This window comes from Centroberyx gerrardi, chromosome 5 (assembly GCF_048128805.1).
Source record: "Centroberyx gerrardi isolate f3 chromosome 5, fCenGer3.hap1.cur.20231027, whole genome shotgun sequence".
Classification (NCBI taxonomy): domain Eukaryota; kingdom Metazoa; phylum Chordata; class Actinopteri; order Beryciformes; family Berycidae; genus Centroberyx; species Centroberyx gerrardi.
Window position 1 is genome coordinate 7,714,111 of NC_136001.1, and position 18,406 is coordinate 7,732,516.

Consider the following 18,406-nt stretch of genomic DNA (forward strand, 5'->3'; position numbering starts at 1 on the left):
AACACCCTACCACCACACAAAAATTAGCTATTTTTTTTGTATTGTCATAAATGTAGAGCCAAGTATGAAGAGTCTCTGTGTTTACTGCACACTTGCTGAACTACTGCTACACTTTTGCTCCATCACCATGAGATTTTTTTTTGTGCAAATCAAGTTTTGCTCTCTTCAGCCATAAAGAAATACAATTACTGGTCTGGTAACTAGTTAGCCAAGAAACCGTGAAACCGCATTTTGAGAGCATCTTACTACCTTAATGTGTTGTACTTCAGGTTGATATTGGGGCGGGACTTAACGATATAACTAAGTGTATGGTATGATAGAATGAGCTAAAAAGGTGAAAAAGTATTTTTTTGATTTCATTGTGACTTTAATGATGGCTATCAATGGCTAAAACATTCCTGAATCTGGTCTTTAAAGAGAGAAGCAGAGAGCTGAGTGTGCCAGCAGCTGAACGCTGCTATCAAGCATTGCCCAAACACCTTAAATATTTAAAACCACATTTGCATACTTTTTTATTTGATATTTTTATATTATGTCTGACAAACAGATAGGTTGGTGTCCCTGTGCCGTGTGTTCCAGTGTATACTGTGAAACCATGCAAGCTGTCAGCATGTCTCAGCATCAGAGAGACCAAGTCCTTTTCTGTACATTTATGGGACTTGTTGACTGAAGGGATTGTGAATGATTTACCTAAAAAAATCCTCCACTATGCCTTTATAGAGTTTATCTGACAGAGCAGCGAACTCAGCAGTGCAATCAAGCCCTTAAATTAGTTTTATTAAATCATATGCTACATGTGCAAATTTTCCTTCCAGTCTGACAGACATACAGTTGACATGCATTCCAAAAATACTGATTTGCATGTTATTAATTAATTAGTGAGGATGGGACTCTCTTCTCTGTTGCAGCAACACTTTTATTTAGACGATAATTTCACATAAAAATCTTACCAGGTGCAGCTCTAAGGAGAATTGTAGGGAGGTGAGGTAACAAGCACACTTCAAATAGTTAAGATCATGATTGCCTGTATTTTACATTACATTCATACTGTATGTTTGATGTGTTTCAAAACAATCATATTTAGGGTTTACCAGAGAGCAGCAGAGGGCTGGATATGAGAGCAGGAAGCCAAACTGTACCGATCCATGTCTAAAAGGACCGATGACCGAGACTAATGCACAGCTAGCTCTGTCCCCAGGCGCCAATCACACCGCCTGTGTGTGTGTGTGTGTGTGTGTGTGTGTGAGAGAGAGAGAAACTGTGTGTGTTTGAGCATGACAGGGTCTTCGGGTATTTGTGACAGTGTATGACTCTCTCTTCCTCTCTCTCCCTCTCTCTCTCGCTGTTCTGGTGACCGGGTATTTGTGACTGTATGTGTGTGTGTGTGTGTGTGTGTGTGTGTGTGTTTGCATGACTGTGTGTACTTGGCTTAGTTCAGTGGAAGCCATTGCCAGTCCAGTCACCTTCCAGCAGAGATTATCCCATTCAGGGTAGAGTGTCAGGAACAGAGAACACACACACACATACACACACACAGGTTGGCATTGGATGAGCATACAGAGTATTTGGGCAGGATAGCAGTGGGAGAGAAAGACCATGGTCACTTCCTCTTGCCGTGTGTGTGTGTGTGTGTGTGTGTGTGTGTTTGTGTGTGTGTGTGTGTGTGCACCTGGCACAGAGCATTTGGCAGACAGGTGTGTGTTCACCTTGGCACAACAGATTGCCGATCATCTGACACGCAAAGTAACGCCCTTCACTGGCCTGCAGCGAGAGCTCTAACGACGCCAGAGGGCCTGTTTCACACGCACACACGCACACACGCACACACGCTTACATCCAGACACAGACACATGAGAGAGAGGTGGCTTTTTCTAAAAATATTCCCCTGATATAAAAGAAGCTGATGGGGTTTATACAGAAACTTAGACAGGAAAAAAAAACTTCAGAAACTTACTCCCCAACAAACTTCCAGTGCCAGCAAAGCTCACAACCAAATGTCCCTAAATGTCAGCAGTAGATATCTCTCACACACACACACAAGCAGGCACACACACACACACACACTCACAAATACAGCCACACACATACATTATAACCACACACACACACACACACACACACATACACACACACACACACACACATACACACACACAGTGTCTTCAGGGCTTTTTCTCTATCTGGGCAGCCAGGCCTTGCTCCTCCTATTATTCTAAAGAGAAACTCATGCATTATATTTAAAGGTCAGGGCAGACGGACACGAAACATCCAATGAAGACCTTTGTTGGTTGAACTTTACCAGTTTAGAGTGGGATTGTTGGGAAATGTCAGTCAAGAGTCTTCAGATCAAAGCAGTGTTCCTCCACAGGGCCGGAGCGTGATTCAGATTTAAACTCTACATTATACAAGGAATCTCTCAAGACAGGCTATTGTAAGCTTTGGGCCGAATTCACATGAGGATTTGTGATTAATGGTGTAACAGACCGTAGTTGATCCGTGATCCGTACGGATCCCCCCCCACGGTTCGGCACGCATGTGAACCGCGGATCAATTGCAAAGTTTAACCATCATAGTGTGAAATACAGTTTTACTGCCGCTGTTACTTTTTAAAGTAATAATTCCCTAAATCTCGATGCAGAGTTGCAGTGAAAAGATACAGACAAGACAGATGCGTGCTGTGTTTTACTCTGAAGCGCAATGATTGCGTTAGGGAAGAAAAAAAAAGGAAAAGCGACTTATTTAAAAGCCGTCACTTTCGCCTCCATTGAGTGAAATCCTGTAGGCTGTGACTTCGGGCATTTTCAGTGGTATAACTGGGAAACTGGGCATGCTTTTTTTCTTTTCTTTGCTGATCCGATCCGTGACTCAAAACCGTGATACGATCCAAACCGTGAGTTTTGTGATCCGTTGCACCGCTAGTTGTGATATGTCAAAAAAAAGAAAAAAGAAAGAAAAGCACAATATCCCATGTATTTCAATGAGACCTGTGCATTGACGGATGACATGGATTGATGTAGTGCAGTGTGTGAAAATATCACAACCCAGTCATCAAAAACTAGTTGAACTTTTGATGGAGCTGCAGGTAAACATCACCCACTAACGGATTCATCAGCCAATGAAATGTGCTTGACTGCTTCCAGACTGCTTGAAAAGGTTTTGAGACTTGTACAAAATGTGTGTAAGCAGTATATCGAGGGATTGGAGTAAGGCTGAGCAATATATCGTATAATATCGATATCGTGATATGAGACTAGATATCGTCTGAGATTTTGGTTATTGCAATATTGTGAAATAACTTAAATGTCACTTCTTCCTGGTCTTAAAGGCTTCGTTACAGTGAAGTGATAACTTTTTATTATTAAAATGGAGTAAAATTGGCAAAGATTGGCTGTACTTGCTCATCATATCCATATTACTTAATACTGATTACAAATTACTGATTAGTAATGACCATTACTAATTTTCAAAATTTTCTTGTGTGTAAATTTCTTATGAAAGCACGAATACTCATCCCAAAAATATTGTCACACTATCGATATCGAGGTATTTGATCTAAAATACTGTGATATTTGATTTTGTCAATATCACCCAGCTCTAGATTGGAGCAAAATAATAATAAAAAAAATTTTATATAGCACATTTCTTAACAAAGTTACAAAGAGCTGAACACCAAAAGATTAAAAGAATTACATAAAATAAATAAAAATAAATAGCATAAAAGGGCACTAACCAATAAAAGCCAAGAGAGAAGGAGAATAAAACAATTAGGAGAAAGCGAGTTTAAAAAGGTCGTTTTCAACTGTGATTTAAAAGCAGTGACAGACTCAGCCATCATGGTATTCTCAGGCAAGCTGTTTCATAACTTGGGGGCCTTCACCGCAAAAATGAAATGGAGCATCCCATCCTCCCAGACTGAGGTGCTGTAGATTTGCCCTGTTTGCACAAATTTAATTTTCACATTGGGTATGGTCACAGGCGGGAAATCTTCTCCATGCACAGGAAGTGACAAATTGAACTTCAGAGTAAAAAGCAAAACTTGCAGCGAGTGAGCGCTCCGTCCAGGACTCCTCACCTTCTCCACCCACACCACACATTAGGAAGAAGAACTTTAGGTTACTGGCATCACGTTGCATGATTTCTGGGTATTGAAGTCCTCAGAATTCCAATAGTTACCTCTCGCTGCCGTTTGGGGCCGCCTACGTGCAAAATTGCCCAGAGCAGCTTTAAGAAACACTGCTAGCCTACAGCGGGCTGTCCTCTCTGTGCCCCTGATGGTCGGGGGATGTGAATACTGATGAACCTCGAAGTGTGAAGGAAGGGCTCCACAGTATCGGCTGGATTAAAGAGGAGCCAGAGGAGGAGAGGCATTTCCTGAGGCAGACACAGCGATTCGTTTCGACCAACGAGCCTATTGTACAGAAACCAGGTGATTAGGGTGGAACTAACAGGATTGGGCTGATGCCTCACTGCTGGCAGACAGAGGGGAGGGAAGACACAGTGCAGCGTGCACACACATGCATTCATATTTACACACACACACACACACACACACACATACAGGCATGCGTAGACATACACTTACAGTACACACATTGGCATCATGCAAGTGTGCACACATGATACACAGCTTTGCTCTCACAGGTGCACCTCTCTCTCATTCGACTCTATTTCTATTCTATTTTTGTCACACACCCCACATATCACATGCGTGCTGATAGAAACAAGTGCTGACACACACATGTGAACATGTAAGAGGACAGCAGTCCATCACAGTTTGCTCCAGTAGCATCAGATTTAGCGGTAAATAACACATAATATTGTTTTAAACTAATTGAAGTAACAGATGGGTGATGGTTTGCCACATCAGGATAATTCATATTGTTTTAGGTAAGTTGTCAGTTACAGAAAAGTATACTAAATTGACTTCCAGATACTTTCCTGTGATTGTCTAAATGTCTTCTCTGCTGAGGGGCTGACACCACAACCTGACATTTACTGCTAATAAACGCCATTCTGCACTATAAATATCTCAACGTGACATCACATCATCTACGTTTGGCCAGTTATTGGCGGGAATAAGAAAAATACACCATCAATTAAAAAAATGTACCCAGAAATGCAACCACAAATGCAGCGTTATTTTTGGGGGCGTTAGTGTTGTTTTAGGGTGGATTTTTCCTTCTACATCATGCTTGTTGCCCCCCTGCTGCACTGTTGCTCCACTGCTGAGAGGAACTGTTCAGAAAAGCCATCAGAAGGTGCAAAGAATGGTCTGGTAAGTAGAGATTTGAAAGATCAGCGTTTTGAGTTATGATATGTCTATTCAGTTCTATCTACCACCTTTGCAAAAGAATAGGATGCAGTGGCTGTTGCAATACTAGTGAAGGAAAGTTGCAGGATAGAAGCAGGATGGGTGAATTTGCAAGTGCAGCTGAGCTCTTTGTGTTGAACAGCTATAGCGGTGCTCTCAAGATCCCTGATATTTGATTTGCATGAAGAAACGGGAGCTTCAACTTTCTCTTGCTTATTATCCCTGCTGCGCTGCATCCCATTGCCCTTGCTGTAACCTACAGAAAATGAATGGCAGCGCACCACCCACAGCCAAGCTGCTCTGCCAGTCCACTATAAGTCAAGGTTTTCTCCGGAGGTGCAGCCTTAGAAGCTCTGAACAAGATTTCATTGGATTTTTTTTTTTCCTATTTAAACTATGCCATCTTAAACGCTGTTTATCCACCTATCTAAAGCCAGAATAGCTTTTAAAAAGAGTTACTATTCATGTTAGAGTATGACATCTTACACCTTGTCTGTCTAATTGTCCATATGCTGCATAATATTTAACCACAGGTGTTGTTAATCCTGTTTATCACTAGAACCACCAAGGGGTCATTTTTACCCCCCTTGCGTTTTCAAATGCATGTAACTCTGTTAAAATAAAACCCCTACATCTCTCAGTTCATGACTTTTCCTAAAATGGGTTTATTAATCATCTAGTGAATTATGGGGGGTGTGGGATAAAAAGAAAAAAAATTACGATCATTTATACCTAGAACCGCCGAGGGGTCATTTTTACCCCCTCATAGAAACAGCTGTATAATGCTGCACTCAACATTCGTGCCACGCCCGGTTGCCTAGCAACGCCCATTGTTTAGTCAAGACGTCTTTTTGGCTTACAGTAGGCTACCTAGCTTAGCAAAAACAAGAAATGGACGGTGACAAAAGAAGAATGATGAATGTCCAAGAGGCACTGAAAATGCTTCAGGACATGAGTGAGGGAGAATCTGATGGGGGAGAGATGACTGACCCTTCATTTTCACCTGATGAATCATCTTCATCTGAGGAGTAGCCTCCACCCCGTAAAAAAAAAAAAAAGGCTTCTGGTGACAGGTAGGCTCCTACAACTCAACTTGAAAATGCGTGACTCTAGCTATAGCATAAAACAAACATCACAATCTATATCATATCTATAATTACTCTCAATAGAGCGACCACCCACCTTGCCCATATCGTAACCATGGACAGCTCCTTCAGCACCATGGTCTCTAAAACTACTGAATGAAAGGAATACACTGTATAAAATATTGCACAGACTCAAAAACCATCAATGTCGCCCAGCATTTAGTATGATGTTGTGTGTGTGTGTGTGTGTGTGTGTGTGTGTGTGAGTGAGATAGAGAGAGAGAGAGAGAGAGCGAGAGAGAGCGCTCCGTTTCGTTATTCCCAGTAGCGTAACTAAAACAACACGTTATTATCCAAAATTTGTTTTTAACTTTTACTTAATGTTCTTCTTCTACAATAATTAAATTGTTTAAATGTGTTAATTATTTTGTTGTTTGCTGTAGCCTACAGTTTATTGATGAATTTTAAAATGTATTTTAAAATGCGCCTTTTTTCGATCTGTAATGAAATAAAGCAATTGTAAAATTAATAAACCCCATAAACTGAATTTTAAATAGTTATTTTGTCAAGTCTTACTTATTATTTTAAAAAATAGATGAAAATTAACAAGTTAACTGCTTCAAGAAATGACATCTTTGCGATTGCTGATGCTGGGCCAGGGGGTAAAAATGACCCCCTGGCGGTTCTAGGGGGTATTGGAATGTTGGTGGTTCTCGTGTTAAAGCTGCAATAAGAGACATTTTCCGACCACTGGAGGGTGACAGAGACTGCAACACATTTGTAAATAACACACAGCAAAGCCACTGCACTACGGAGGCCTACCGAGGACAAACATTGCAAAGCACCGTGCATAAAGGATAACAGCTAAGCTAACCGTACCTACGTCTCACCGGTTACCAGTCTCACTTTGCCAGGACTTTCTCCGGCTGAAGGTTACATGTCCCACAATAATAAGTGAAGAGGTAGGAGGCAAGTTTACTACTTCACTAACTTCATTGAGTCCGCCATTATGAGAAATTTTTCAGGAATGGGAGGGGGAGAGGGACGTTTAAAAAAAATCAAAAGCTACTGAATGGACCAGGAGGAGCTTCGTTCAGAAGCGGAATTTGACAACAAGCTTTAGAAAAGAAGTGAAAACAGCAACACAGCTGCAGCTGTGTGGATATTGGTTTATATTATTATGTCTCAATGAAATCTCCACACAGCACACATTAGTTTCAGGATTGGCAAGGTTTAAAGTAAGCCATCTTACACCCTGTCCATATACGACTCTGAATGCTGTACACCTTCAAAACATTGAAACAGCTTGTCTCATTTAAAGTATTCCATCTTGAAACACATTGAAAACAAACACCATATCCAAAACTACCTCCAAGCCAAACCAGAGGTATTTTTCATCTTATTTAAAGTATACATCATCTCATACCTTGTGTGGTGGGTTAGGTGAAACACAAAAGCCCCAGCAGATGATCACTCGTATGTTTATCTACAGCACAGCACACCCAGCCAGCAGAGGACCACAACGACAGCCAGAGGAAAAACCGGGGTGCAGATATAGTTAAGCTAGACAGTAAAGCCTCTTACAGACACAAGAGAGCGGGAGTAGAATAAAATAGAACGGAGGGCGGCCGAATAGAAGAGAATCGGACGGAGCGGGACAAAACACAAAGGAGGATTTGTTCTTTTTTTAAAGGCTCGAAACCCAGAAGCCTGCTAGCTTGTGATCCGGACATGGTGATTAAAAAAGAGGGGGGGATATAAAGTTGTCACTGAGAGTTATATTTATATATACATATACACACACAGTACAGGGTCAGGGTCCACTGCATTGCAAATGTCAAATCTAGTGATCTATAATCAATTACGAAAACTCATTCAATCTGATTAGTTTTAGCTACTTCTGGATTTTGACTCTGCCTCTTTAAAGATAACATTATGTGGTGGAACAGACTATTCTACTTCATGATCTGCAATAGTGTTATTTTAATTATCTGTTTCCACCATTTTATCAAGACATTAAAGTCCCCATTAAATGAACTCCCATTACTTTTACTTCCTGGAAAACACAGTATCTTTACTGGTGACCTCATGCTGCACTAGTAGGCGTAAATATTAATTTCTATCCAAGAAAACCATCAGATTTTTCCCATCAAATAAAACTGCCTTTCTCTCCCCAACTCATATATTCCATTGGTTTAGACTTTTGAATGATCCCTCACTGCGTTATGTCCCGCCCCAACAGCCTGTTTCAACAGGAAATGCATCAAATCCAGGAAGTAAAGATGCTGTTTCATGGCTCTTTAAAAACATATATGTGCCTAAAAGCGCACTCAATAATTCAGCCAGCTCTCATCTACTTTTTTAAATGTGATGATATTCTATTTTTCCCCCTAATCAGAATGAATTATAATTTGAACTTTGTGTAACCTTATTACTGGAGTTCTGTAGCATGAAATTTACATCTGTTTACCTAATCTGTTTCTCCCCATCCCTGGTTATGAAGCAGGTTCACATAATCGACTGCAAATCCATCATATACACACTGCAGTATGTCCTCTGTATTCATTTAGCAGTGGAGCGCCACCACAGCAAGGAATTTACCATTACTGCTAGAGAAAATGTGAAATTAAAATTAGTATTGTAAATTTGTCTTTCTATCACCCAAAACTAAAATAAGTGTAGCCCAAATGTTTTAGAAGTAATGATTTTATTATGATTAAAAAGCATTTTTAGCACTTCAACCTCAACTTGAAACATAGCTTCGACCCAAACAGCGACAGATATGGGACAAAACTAGAATTAATCCCCCCAGGCACCAGAGCTGCATAAACAGAGGACACACTGCACTATGTATGTGCATATGTACTGCATGCATGATAATAATCTACAACCTACGGACATGAAAATGTATGAAACTGCCAGGGTTAGGAGTTCATTTCCCAGTGGGAAAACTTACGCGCTGACAGCACTGTGAAGCACTTTGAGTAAAAGCATCCACCAAATGGCAGACAGTTTACTGAAGCTGTAGTAGGTGTGGCACATTGAAAGTGTATGTATGCAATAGTGCTGCATTATTTCATTCCTAAACATACACCCCGCCATGTTCCTTTTTCATTTTATCTGGGATTTATATGGCTAGCCAAGGCAGTCAGAATTTAGAATGCAGACATGGTGAGGTGAGCTCGTGCTGGTTTGTCAGTTGGCACTTATCAGCAGAGAAAGAACTACATTACCAACTACCAGCCGACTCACTTCACCATTTAATTGTTATTTTCAGGTCAGTAAAATGTCACCAAGTACCTTGATACAACAATAGTAATGTATGTAAGCTAGCCAAACTATTAATTATGTTCTTATTTGGAAATTTAGTGTTTTGTGGTAAGATACCCAAAATAGCCGTTGGTCGCTGCCGCGGCTAGCAAACGATCACTATTTGCCGGTCGTGTTGCCACTTAAAATAATATTTGGAGTTAAATGTAGGGTTGGGTTGACTCACCGGCATGTGTTACTTGTTTGGGTTTGTATGTACTGTTCTATCGGATGATTAGGGATGGGAGGATATAAGGTTTTATCGTTTATCGCGATAAAAACACTCAAGATAATTTTATCTTGGTGAATTTCCATTATCGGGATAATCGTGAATATCGTCACGAGCGTGAATATCCTCATGAGTGACTTGAAAAAGCTGTCTAGCTCACTAACGTACAGTCCTATTGATTTGATTTTATTTATAGAACAGACTCACACAATGTTGCTATTTTTTATTTCTTTATTTATCCTTTATTTATGCAGGGGGACCTTATAATTTATGATTACCTTATTTAAGATTGTTTGATTGTTTGTTTTTTTGCATTCATTCTGCTGTCCTTGCTGTACCTCTATCTGTGTGATCTGAAAACAAAACAAGTTATTCATTTACTGTGCATTTACAACACATAACTAATTGAACCATGTGAATGCTTGGATATCAGGTTGATTGGTAGATTATTTTTATTAATGGATTTTTTCTCTCATTGTGATTACCTGCTGGGTGTTGGCGAGAGTCTGAATCTGTCTGTTTTTCACTAGGATGTTCACAAAAAAACAGATGTGTCCTATGATGCAATAAAAATATTTGTTTCTTAACAAAATGTAAGGTAAAGTGATTCCAGTATGTTTTAGTGCCATTTTAAGAGTTTTAAGCATATTTTGATGATTATCGGGATAATATTGTGAATCGCAATTATTTTGGCCAGGATAATCGTTACATTAAATTTTCATATCGTCCCATGCCTACGGATGATTTTAACTTGAAGGGAAGCCAGAGTATGGGTTCGTTTTGGCGATCGCTGACGCTAACATCCGATCAGCTGTACTAGTGTTTAGACCGTCGCCATGGTAACAGGGCGCAGGGCGGACATCCGTTGTAAATACGTAGTGAATCAGTTTTTATGAATGAAAGTGTAGAGTTACATTGTTATTTATTTGTAGAAACATTATTACATTAGAGAATGATCATTTTGGGATATTTTATACAGAGAATGAATAGGTTAGTGTAATTCAGGGATGTTATATGAATCTAATGTAATTATAATTTTCTATTGTTGTTGATATTTTGATTATTTCTGTATTAGTAATCACAATGATTTGTACAGTATTTGTTTGTCAGTTGGCAGTTATCAGCAGAGAGAGAACTATATTACCAGCTACCAGCTGACTCACTTGACCATTTAATTATTTTCAGAATAAACACCATTCACAAAATATGCCACTCTGAGTCCAGTTCTGAGGTTCATGAGTGCAACATAGGCAAATTTGCATGTGGGCAGCTGTGAATACTGCGAGAGTACTGTTTGAGTTTTACACACTTCAAAAAAAGTTTGTTTTTCTGAGTTAAAGTCACTGGATACAAGATGTCACATTGTTGTCATGGCCTAGGAGGCATGTTAGCTCCTGATGCGATGCTGTGCGCTTTACCGAACACGGTCACAAGAAACAAGTGTCTCTAGCTGTTGTCGCGTAAAAAACATGTAACTATACGTGATGTTTTCCCTTTCCTTGGTTTAATTGAAACTGTACATGGCCATTTATGTATTGAGTGACTTTCACAACTCAAAAACCTATTGTATAATTTCAGAAATACCAGAGCGTCAATGAGGAAATACGCATTTCTTTTCTTCATTCTTGAAAGACTTGTGCTTTAGAGATATGTGTTTTTCTTCTGACATCAGTGGGATATCATCACCCTGCGCTACAGGGCATGTTGGCAACAAACAAGACTGCTTTTTGCAGCGAACAACATGTCACATTGTTGTCATTGTTACTGTGATCTACAGAGCATCCAAACAAGATACCAACCGCTACAGGCTATGCTTGCATGGAAAGAGCACGCCCTGTGCTGCGGTGCGTGGTTCCATCCAACAAGAGACCATGTTACCTTTTGCTACAGAGAACATTTGCCGTGAATCAGATGCTATATTGTTATCGACGTTACCATGAGCTACAAAACATGTTTACATCCTGAAGGATCTAAACAGCTACAGGCTATGTTAGCACAGATCAAGATGCCACGCTGCAGTGTATCGACTCAGACGTCTCACTGTTACCGCAAGCCACAGACCAAGAACGCACTGAAGACAACTGCCTGTACATTCACTGTGCCAGGGAAATACAGTGATTCTGATCAGGGACAAGATGCTGTGTCAGAGGCGTGACCAAGTCAGCTTTGCTTGAGTCCCAAGTCAGTCTCAAGTCTTGAGGCACAAGTCTCAAGTCAGGTCTTAAGTCTAAATGTAGATTAGCAAGTCAAGAGTCCAGTATCAATTTAACATCTTAAAGAAAACTAAATATCTAGGATTTTTCAATGCAGTATGGTTTTAATAGGATAAAAACTTGGTAAGAGCATCATGAGTTTGATTTCTATAATCAGTTTCAACTTCAATAAATTCAATCATTCCATACAAATTCAGAAAACAGAATTTAAATTCAGTCGTCTGCTGGAACAAATCTCATCACTTTCAATCTAAGTCATTTACACAAACACAAGATCTCAAGTCAAGACTTTAGAAACCTTTTCCAGTCATCAAAGTACAAGTCAGAGTCAAGTCCCAAGTCACCAGAACCCAAGTCAAGTCAAGTCTCAAGTCTTCTCTTCATGCATCAAGCAATTAAAACTTGAGTCTCGTCATGTGAGTCATGTGACTTGAGGCCCCACCTCTGTCTTGAGTGACAGACAGCAACAAAGTGGCATTTTCATAGTGCCTAACCAAGTCGATGTAAATACCACCCACTGTACTGTGCATGGACCTTATTCCTATGGCGGCCATTTTTACCTTACAGCACACTTGGGGTTGGAACCCGGAAGAGCAAGTACAGCCCAGCTCTGTCCTACTGTTGTGTACCAAGATGCACATCAAAAAACATTGGGAATCAGACCAATATTTATATTTTACAGATTCCCCACTGAAAAACTTATTAGCAAATGAATGGATATCAAGAACCCAAAGGGATATGAGGTCAAATTTTACATTATTTGGTCCATATAGCTAGCTACCGGGGGGCAAGAGAATCAGAAAGGTGGAAAGAAAGAAAGAGGTAGAGGGAGGTAGAGACAAGAGAGTTAAAGAGTAAGAAATTGTAGATGGGAATTAGTGAAAGCTTAGGATAAACAGAGACACAGTATAAACAGTCTGAAAGAGCGGAGAGGCTGTGAGAAGCTGTCAGACTCTCTTACCTTGACATTTGGCTTCCTTGTGGAGAATCCTCTGAACCATCCTGAAAGAAACACAAACATCAGTTAGAGATCCAGTGGAGAAGAGGGTTATGAGTCAACATTTTGATTTAATACACCAAGTGACCTCAGCTTGAACAACCACATCTTTGATTTACACCGCAAAAAATGTCCATCATTGCAGCTTGTGTTGAGTCTTAAATTCTTATTTTTCTTGAAAAAAAGTGAAAAAATCTGCAATGCAGTGAGATAATTTCACGTATTTCTAATGCAGCTTCACTTGCTACAGGAATTTTCTAGACAGAGAGTGTTGATTTCAGTTTTAAAGTGAAAATCTCATAACCAGAAAGGTCACAGGTTCGATCTTGGCAACAGCCAATGTAAGTAAGTAATTAAATAAGACTTTATTTATATAGCACCTTTCAAAACCAAGGGTTACAAAGTGCTTTAAGAAAATAATAGTAATAATAAAAAAGAACACCAAAGCAGATAAACTAGTCTTTATTATATTATTATTATATTATTATTATAAAATATGCAGGAAGAACTTAAACAGAGATGATAAACGGCAGGAAAAAAAGGATAAAAATAGGAAGATACAGTATGTGTAGTTGTCATCTAGCATGATTCTGACCTGAAAAGGATGACATTCAAATCAGTTATTACACTTATCACTTCATTTTTATACTGTAGTTTGTCAGAGCGCTCCATTAACTCTTATTGGGGTTAGTGGGAACTAGTGGGCAAGATGTGTATACATTTGTGTGCCTGTATGTGTGTGTATGTGTGTGTGTGTGTGTGTGTGTGTGTATGCGTGTGCCTGGGCGATGCATGCCCATTGCCCGCGGTGTGTGTATGCAATTTGCATGTGTAAATGTGTGTGTACGCTTATGTATGTGCGTGACAAAGCCAGACACAGACAGTGACAGACAGGAGGCCCAGGGCTAAGGTCAGATTCATTCCACTACTCTTAGCCCTGTGCGTGCAAGAGTGTGTGTGTGTGTGTGTGTGATGCATTCCCATCACCCACGGTCAGCCAGCCACCTCCCAAAACCCAACGACACAGTGATTCTTTTCACGTGAACAGAGACTAAACTGAAGCTTCCAAAGTATGAAAATTCAAACTTAAGCTTATCCACAGCTATTAAGCCTCTCAAATCTTTCTTCAGATCTGTAGGTACTACTGAAAAATAACGCTAATTTTGGTGTAAAAGCACATTAACATTTCATTGACATGTCTTCATTGTCCATGGATCAGCTGCATGTTGCACAGAGGATCTTGGATTTGCCGTCTTCTGGTTTTAGGAGTTAAGCAGCTTTTTATGCTCACAAGTATTGATTGAGATACTTAAAGTAATAATCCATGACATTTTCGTATAAACAAATGTCTATTTTGCTATTCTCTGTTGCCGAGTGATACAACACAATTCAACCAGACATTTCATTAAAGCTTTTACATTTGCTATTCTAAACACCCGGTGTCTGGTAGCTCTTTCCCGGGGGAAAAAAAAAAGTGATGAGTTTCACAGCCATTTGTAATAAATAGAAGAAGAACTGGGTAGTTAGCATGAGCAGTGATAGCCACCATGGCTGAACAGATAAAGAAAAGAGAAACTCAAACTGCATCAACAGGAAATCCAAGCTCCGCCCACAATGTTTGATTGACAGGTGATCTCTGGTGAGGATAGCAGTACATCCAGACCAGTGATGGACAGGAAACCCAGGGTAAGGTCAGGGGTCACTCTACTACTCTACTACTCACTCTACTACTGTGTGAGACCAACATGCCCCAATTTCTGTGTGTGTGTGTGTGTGTGTGTGTGTGTGTGTGTGTGTGTGTGTGTGTGTGTGTGTGTGTGAGTGATGAATCCCCGTCACCCGCAGCGGACCAGCAGCCCGCAACAGCACAATAGTTCTTTCCACATGGACGGACATTCATCAGATGCCTCTACGGAGTGGGAAGCTGTCACGTAAGATGACCCAGCAGCCAGTCAACCTGAGGTAAGACCTTGACAACTGAAAGTGACTTGTACCCAGGGACCAAATATGTACAGGCAACTGCCCAAACATCTCCTCAGACTGCGGGGACATCATTTGTCGCCACCCGAGTGGAAATACAAACGACTGTGTCTCAGGTTTAGGAGATGGGAGAGTTGGCTGATAGAGATAGAGAGTAGAAAAACAGATATTTATTTTTTAAATGCTGCACATTATTACTTTAACCTTCTCATAGTTTAAACTGCTTAGAAGTCAATTTAGTATAGTTTTGTCTGTAGTTGACAACTTTTCTGACACGATCTGAAGCATCATGATGTGGTAAACCCCGTCCATCTTGTGCTCCATGTCAAATCATTAAGAATTGTTTGGGTACCACTTAACATTACGGTACACATTACAGGGTAATTACTGTGTAATTACATAGAAATCAGGAAGCAGCTGGCAATTTCTGGTAATAACAAGTCACTGTTTGTATTTATAATGTGTAATTTCTCAATTAAATGCCAGTCCTTTCTGGTGATAAGTTGTTATTAGCATGATAACAGTACTATATTAATGTTGTACGTTGTGCAATCATTACTGAATAATTACTGTGTAATAAACATTTGCTTACCAGCCTTTCCAACACCTATTATGAAAGTACTAGATAACACCATGGGAACAGTACTACATGAATGTAGTACTGTTATCATGCTAATAATTACTTGTTATCACCAGAAATGACTGGCATTTAACTGAGAAATTACACATTATAATTACAAATAGTTACTCGTTATTACTAGAAATTACCAGTTACTTTCTGATAATGTATCTATATGTATGTATTTACACAGTAATTACATTGTAATTTGTGTACGTTTTTTATTTGTGTAAGTGCTGCCATTATTTGCAAATACTTTTTTGACCAAGGCCTGAAAAAAGCTGAAGAAAAGGCCTACTTTCTTATTCCCTGAAAGGCTGGAAAATGACAACATCCAGAAAATATTTCCTTAATAATCTTATACAACCATTATCTTTTCCTGCTTTAGCACTTAGATAAAGTTTCCAGAGAAAACAGGACTAAACTGCATCAGTTTCATATTATAACTTCCATCTTATCTTCTTGCAACATCATGAGATCCATTTCTCAGCATTTCTCCATAATCTGATATGAATATGGAAATGCAGGCTTAATTGGCCGGTTAATTAATAACCAATCAAGATTCATTTATCGCCCTCGTTAAGACGGCTGTGTTTACTCCCTAGCCTCTCATCTATATGGTAATCAGACTGGGGCTGGACCAGTGGTGTCTGGGTCTATTTGTAAGGGTTGAAATGAGGACGTGTGTGTGTGTGTGTGTGTGTGTGTGTGTGTGTGTGTGTGTGTGTGTGTGTGTGTGTGTGTGTGTGTGTGTGTCTGTGTGCGTGTGTGTGCGTGTGTCCGTGTCCGTGTGTGAATGTGCGAGAGAGAGAGAGAGAGAGAGAGAGAGCGAGAGAGAAAGAAAACAGAAAAAGACTAAAAGACTTTTGCAATTTGTGCATGTATGTGTGTTTATTTGTTTATTAGTTTGTGTAAGCAGGGATGCCAGTGTGAGTGTTTAGTGTGTGTGTGTGTGTGTGTGCATGTATGTACGTAATTTGTGTGTTGTCACACGTCCTTTCTCTGAAGGAGAGTAATCATCTCCCCTCCCGCATCTGAATCACTCGCAAAACAGTTATTAGAGTAATCATTTCACTCCATTATCAAAATAATTCACAACAATCATAATCGCTGTAAATCATCGCTAAGTGGGAGGCAGAACTTAAGTAGTCTCTTTTGTTGGTTTAATGCAGGTTCAGACTGAGCTCATTAAGAATACCTACAGTGTTATACAATGGATGTAGGTTCCCATCCAGCTATCAAATCAGCCGAATGGGAGTTTGTAATTATGCTTTACGTGCCTGTAAATCACAGCTGGAGGTGGTTTATGAAAAAAGGAATTGGTTGTTAATGTAGCAATAATACCCAAGAGGCCGTTTTTCACTGTAATTATGGGTACGACAGTGATACAATAGCTCAGGCGCCAAAGTACCAATAATCACATAAAATAACATGCTACTAGTACTACTGACATGTTTGCTGCCTGTGTTGACACACTTCTGCAATTCCTGACGCCATGTGGGAGATATCAGAGAATACAAATAATTCCCACATGTCCTACTTGTAATGACCACTAGGAGGCTGAAGTGGCTGTTTTTTCCCAGCCGGCAGCTCGTATTTATGGTAAATCCGACATGATGTGAACGCAGCATAAAACTTGTGGCAGAGGGTCGACTACAAGAGTTGACTCTTGGTATCTGTCCATGTTCACTGAAGACGGTTTAGCTTTTTGGGTGCTGCATAAACATCAGTCTCAAATGTAGGTTCCTGTGGTTTTATATAGGAGTCAAAGAGTCTAACCCTAACTCACACAATTGGAATTAGAGTCGGAATCAACTCCAGAAATGTGCAAGTTGTGTACAACTAGCTACAACTCAGAGGGATGAATTGTTTTGTTTTGGAGCAGAGGTGGGCTAAAGACAAGATAGTTCCTGTCTTACAGAAACCTAAATTTGGAAAGAAATCTACTGTACTGGACCATTAACTTTTATTTAAAATGTCACTGATTTGACCTACAGCCAAACCACCAGAAGTTTTTTCAGCTATCTCTCTTTTTCTAGCCTGGTTGTTATATATTTAGCCAAACTGCACACAGCCAATTCTCCACTGGACCTCCATGATGACATCAGACATGGTGGCTGAGAGATTTGTGCCACAACTGCAAAGTAAAACCCTCTCAAATAACAGGGAACTATTTTACAGAGGGTTATTAGCTGTGAATATAGGTGCACTTAGTGATGCTGACAGAACTTAGAGTGAGAATTTCATACTTCTCCATGTTACTGTCACACCTTTAATCACACTTTCCCTTAATGCTTTTTCAAGTATTATTACTATAATCTATATTACAAGGATGGAACTTCAGGATTGCATTCCACTAGCCTGGCTGAGTTATTGTGCTGCCATCTGCATATCATTTTCATTATAGGCATTCAGTTTCTGTGTGGAGAGAATAACTTCTGGATAAAGTCTGGTAAAAGCATGTACAAAATATCAGGATCACCTGCTCTTTCTATTAAAACAGACTGGCCAGTTAAATCCAGATGAAACTTGTGATCAGTTATTGATTTCACCTATTAAATCCATTGTGCGAAATGGTGGTGAAACCCAATATTAAGAAAGGTGTTCCCTAATGTACACTGAATGTACTTTCTGGATAAAAGTTCTGCAGTGTCTCTGCAGCA

At 39.8% G+C, this 18,406-nt stretch overlaps 1 protein-coding gene across 1 annotated transcript in view; it reads right to left on the reverse strand.

Moving 5' to 3' along the window:
- LOC139920067 (dedicator of cytokinesis protein 3-like) overlaps positions 1–18,406 on the reverse strand; it is a 162,550-nt gene that overhangs the window by 134,478 nt on the left and 9,666 nt on the right. The window contains exon 3 of the mRNA XM_071909971.2: positions 13,109–13,149. Coding sequence (XP_071766072.2) covers positions 13,109–13,149 — 41 coding nt within the window. The remainder of the gene's footprint in view (positions 1–13,108; positions 13,150–18,406) is intronic.